The sequence below is a fragment of the Phalaenopsis equestris genome, unplaced genomic scaffold (assembly GCF_001263595.1).
Source record: "Phalaenopsis equestris unplaced genomic scaffold, ASM126359v1 Scaffold000347, whole genome shotgun sequence".
Lineage (NCBI taxonomy): Eukaryota > Viridiplantae > Streptophyta > Magnoliopsida > Asparagales > Orchidaceae > Phalaenopsis > Phalaenopsis equestris.
In genome coordinates this window covers 1,954,262-1,959,531 of record NW_018164789.1, presented here as the reverse complement: position 1 = coordinate 1,959,531, position 5,270 = coordinate 1,954,262, and the positions used below count along the sequence as shown (strand labels likewise).

Below are 5,270 nucleotides of genomic sequence, written 5' to 3'. Positions count from 1 at the left end.
ATATCTCTCATAGATATATATATATATATATATATATATGGCAACAAGAATTTAATTTTAGTTTTCCCATGAAATAAGTGCAACAAGAATTTTGATTGATCAGCCATGACTTGTCCTCATCTCAAAATAAATCCAAAGTCTTCAAGGCCAATCAAAATTTTTTTCAAATTTATAGTAACAAAGCATTGCATCCAATTATCAATAGATAATATTACGAAGGACTAAATTTTAGGCATGTAAGTTTAGGATATAGATCTCAACAAAAGAAAAGAGATGAAATAAACAAAATATTAGTCACCTTGAAAACACTATAAGAGATTTTGAAACTGGACATCCTGACTGGTCCTTTTACTCGAATGAAGTTAGAGCTGCAAAAGTAAAAGAACATGATGTTAGTGAGAGCATTTAATTATAGTAACAGCATCTTTACATGAAAGAGCGGACAAGAAGAAATTCAATCAAACACAAACCAACCTAAGCATCATGTAAAACATCGCCAAGTCACTTGGTACCAGAACGGGATTTAAATGAGAGAAGTGTCAAAATACTCGTGACTCTTTATGGAGGATCATTTTAGTCCTCCTTAAAAGTATCACTTTAGGTAGTCCTCCATATGGAATATTTCAGCCTATATTAAAAAATTCCAAGGACTAATATAACACTTTAGTCGCACTAGTAAAAAAATAACAAATTTTTTGTTCTAGCTCATTGGTATGAAATGACTGCATGCCCATCCTCTCAAGAAAAAAAAATAAAAAAAAAATAAAGATAAAAAAAAAAGTAATTTCTATAATAATTTCCATTGTCAAATGTAATAATTAATTGCAATAACTTTTCATGAGTAATTTTCTTAAAGAAAATGCAGTATCTTCTTAAAAAATCATGATGTAACACAGAGAGAGAACAAAAATAATTACAAAAATTTAAATTCAACCGAAAGGATCTAACCACGTCCAAAATGTTGAAATTTCTATATATATATATATATATATATATATATATATATATCAGCTTCATCAAATGTAAGTAGTCCTGTTGCAAACCAACTTTTTGAAAAACAAAATAAAAGAGGTGTAATAACAGCAACTATGAGTTTGTTTTAGACGAAATAAACAAAGATTTTGTCCCCCAAAACCAGTAATTTAGTCAATTGACCAATGCACTAATTCAAACTTTCAACGTATACCAGTAGCAAACAACCTATACAAAAAATGAAGATTATTCTAAGCAAAAAATATAGCAACTAATTACTCAGCTACAAAAACTGGCTCTACACTTGCTAAAAAATTGCATTTATTCTGTAGAGGATCCTTTGTTATTTGTACCCCATTCATCATCATCATCATTCCCACTGACAATAGCAGCACCATTTGTAGAATCATCTGCTTCAACTTCTTGTTCCCGTTCTTCATGTTCTCCATTCTCTTCCCTCACCTGCATATTTCTTCATCAATAAATAATCTAGAAATCAAACTATCAGAACTTCTGAAATGCAGAAGCATGAATAGAAACAACTTAAAATACAAAAGATTAATCCTATAAGAAATCCATGCAATAGTTTAACATAAATTTGAAAAATTGTTGATTCATTTGCATTTTTTTCAGATATAAATGGATGAATTTATTTGTTCTAACCTTTTCCAGATAAATGATAGTCAAAACAGTTCTGATGATCTATCTTCTACAAAACTGCATAAATATACGAGATACCAAAAATAGTATCATGACAACCTAACTTGTCTGTATTATGTATAATTAACTTCCACACCACATCTAGTTCCAATGAGAGCCAGGATATAATAAGTTTTCATACAAATTTTTAAAATACGTGATGAAGCCCAAAAATAACAGTTATGGAGAACCCATAATTAAAACTGAGCTGTCTTTACAGAAGTTAAAAATATAAAAAATCGATGTAGGCTGTCAAACATTAGAACGCCCATGCAACTGCAAGCAAGCAAGAAACACAAAAAAGAAAAAAAGATTCTTGAAGGATAATCATATGAGCAAATATATATAGGAAGGAGCTCTAAGATTAGGAATTCACTGACATAAGACTACATAAAATTGGCACATCAACATTCCTAAGCTGCAGCTGTTTCAAGGCAGCACATTTCAAACCTTATTATACCTATGAACAAGATAGAACCTCTAAAAGCTTAAAAAATGTGTAGATTTATCGAATTTAAGCACAATGTACATGCTTTAGCATAATTCTCAAAAAAAAAAAAAAAAAACAATGAGATATGAATTAATACAACAACAACAACAACAAAGCCTTAATCCCACTACGTGGGGTCGACTACATGAATCCTTTTTCTCCATTGCGTCCTATTTAGGGAAGATATGAATTAATGCATTAAACAAATATTTTAAAGTTCAGAAAAATGAGATGTTACCGAAAGTAAGATGGATTTAAAAGCATGAAAAGTCAGGTATCCATAGCTTAACAAGAGTAGAAGATGAATGATCATACGTGCAATAATTTGTCTCGGTAGTCTTCCTAGGGCTTTCCCTCGATAATTTTAAAAAATTTTAAAAGGTTTTAAGAAGCATCAATTGTATTGGTTCAAATGGATAAACTAATTTACCACTACTTCCGAAAAAAATGTGCCCATATGTTTTAGAGCTATGCACAGTTATCCTTCTCCATTGATCTTCCTTCGCATCTTCTCATACAACATGGCATCCTTATATTGGGCTCTTACACAATAGAAACGTAACCAGCAGCTCCCTGTAAAAATTCATATGAAGTGCAGCCAACTTCGGTACTTGAAACTGAAATTCCAGGACATTAGCGAACCCAATTGAATGGGAGAATGACCTGGTCACACCTCTGAAGCATTACCACTATAAGAAACCACAAGCTTCTTAAGAAATGCATTTAATCGTAACATGAGCTAGTTCACCTGCAATTACATTTTAAAAATTAAACGGAGCCATGTTGAAAAGATCAAAATGGATCACATGGATCTGATAAAAGGAAGGCGGTGGAAAAATCTTCTAAAGGAGTTGAGTGAAAAATATGAATGAGAAGAGAGGAGAGGATGAAAATGAAGAAAGCTAAAATGCAGTCATCACGTGTATTTCTGGTCTCAGATAAGGGGAAATCTGTAAAAGAAAATGGCTGTGAAAAGCATCATTACTAAAGACTGGCAGTAGTGAAGTGAGACATCCAATGTTGGGGAACAATGATTAGGCTGTAAGAGTCTCTGCCCATAAAATAGTAATAGAAGAAGAAAAATGCAGGAAGGCAATGAGATAAAAATATTTGCCGCAAAAAAAATGGCTTTACTGAAAAATGTAGCCTGCAGGTTCTACTTGTTGAACTATGGTTAAATGAAATTGTTTGAACCATTTTGCCTGTCAACATAGAGGGTATAAAGAAGAGAACCTATAGGGTATAAACATACATAAACTGGGTTCACTTAATTACAACTAAAAACTGAATCAGACCATTTGTTTTTCAAGTTCGGAACATCCGAAGGTTCAATTTGCAAGGCTAATTCAAGTGAAATAATTAAAGATCATAGCTTCCCAACTCTTTCACAACCAAAGGCAACCTTTCACCATCAGTTACCTCAAAGGTCAAGTAATATTCATGTTTCAGCGGTAACATACAAAGGCTCGGATTGACCCAAATTATACCTGAATGTCGGACCCAATTGCTTTTATCTTCACGGTTTGAATCTCATCATGCTTTGCCCATATATTTTTTCCACCATTGTCCATGCTGGCAACTAGCACTTCACGCCCAATCTTTATCATTATTGTTACTTCATCATATCCAATTACAATCCTGTAGGATAATTGAAATGAGGATAAGTACTAGGTGATGAATATGAATTCACAAATGAGTGATTACTGGAGAAGCCCAACCACAAATCAAACTGAGGAAACATTTTACACTAAATTCCAGCAAAAATTAGAAATGAAAAAACTAGTATTAATGATTTAAAGTTCTCCCCAAAATAAGGAGTAAAATATTCCAACCTCATCATTAATTGTAAGCCAACTAATGGTTGTAAAGCAAAATTAATTTTGTTAAAATGTCATATGAAAGCACAGTTTAAAGAAGCTTTCACTTACCTTTTTGAACCTTTCATGCACCCACAAGCCTAAACTCGCTCAAGGCCATAATTAAGTGTGTTCTCTCAAGCATGAAAAAACCAAATAAAAAAATTATAAAAAAAAAAAAAAAAACTGATTTTAAGTTTTAATATAAAGCATTATAAAGTTTTGTTAGCATGCCGTTTTATTTTAGCTCTTCATGTTCATTTCTGATGTAGCACGAATAAAAATGAATCAAACAATAAAATCAAACTGGCATGGTAATAGATAAATGTCCCTTGTAATTATAAAATCAAACTGGCACAGTAACAATAAAAAGAAAGCATGAACTAATATTATATACAGACAACAACAACAACAAAGCCTTAATCCCACTAAGTGGGGTCAGCTACATGAATCATTTTTCTCCATTGTGTCCTATTTAGTGTCATATTTTCATTTAGGTCTAGTAAATTAAGATCATTTTTATACAATAAGTCCAAGTCTTCCCAGGTCTACCTCTGCCTTTCTTAACACAAGCCGAATCTAAAACACCTACTCTCCTAATCGGATCATCAGGTGGTCGACGTTGTGGTCGACGTCCAAACCATCTAAGACGACTTTCTCTAATTTTGTCCGTCACAGGAGCTACACCAACCCTATCATGGATATATTCATTTCGCATTTTGTCTCAAGTGTAAAGCCACTCATCCACCTAATCATTCTCATCTCAACAACACTTAACTAATTATTATGCTTCTCTTTTAAAGGCCAACATTCAGTGCCAAAGAGCATTGCAAGTCTCACCATCGTCTTATTAAATTTTCCTTTCAATCTAAGCGATACTTTTTAATCACACAAAAGGCCCGAAGCATTCCTCCACTTCAACCAACCAACTTGAATTCTACTATTAACATCCCCATCTATATCACCATCGTTTTGCGCAACGGACCCAAGATATCAAAATCATTCACACCTTTTAATAATTTGATCACCCAAAGTCACACTTCCGTCACTAGAGCTACTACTACTAAAATTACATTCCATTTATTCAGTTTTAGTTCTACTTAAATGAAGACCTTTAGACTCCAATGTAGACCTCCATATTTCAAGTTTCTCCTGGGCTTTTTCTCTCGTTTTATCCACGAGAAGAATATCATCAGCAAAAAGCATACACCAAGGTACATCCTCTTGTAGATGTCCAGTAAGACCATCCATAA

At 32.9% G+C, this 5,270-nt stretch overlaps 1 protein-coding gene across 3 annotated transcripts in view; it reads right to left on the bottom strand.

The window, feature by feature from the left end:
* Positions 1-150: 150 nt before the first annotated feature.
* LOC110026026 (coatomer subunit beta'-1-like) overlaps positions 151-5,270 on the bottom strand; it is a 16,807-nt gene continuing 11,687 nt past the window's right edge. For 2 of the 3 annotated variants that reach the window (XR_002294165.1, XM_020726774.1), the window contains exons 2-3: positions 1,326-1,434; positions 151-368 (exon numbers count right to left, since the gene is read on the bottom strand). Coding sequence is in view for 2 of the 3 variants with exons in the window: in XM_020726774.1 (XP_020582433.1) it covers positions 349-368; positions 1,326-1,434 (129 nt within the window). In the remaining variant the exon portion in view is untranslated. Of the gene's footprint in view, positions 369-1,325; positions 1,435-3,648; positions 3,800-5,270 lie in introns of all 3 variants that reach the window. The other variant, XM_020726775.1, reaches the window with a different exon arrangement.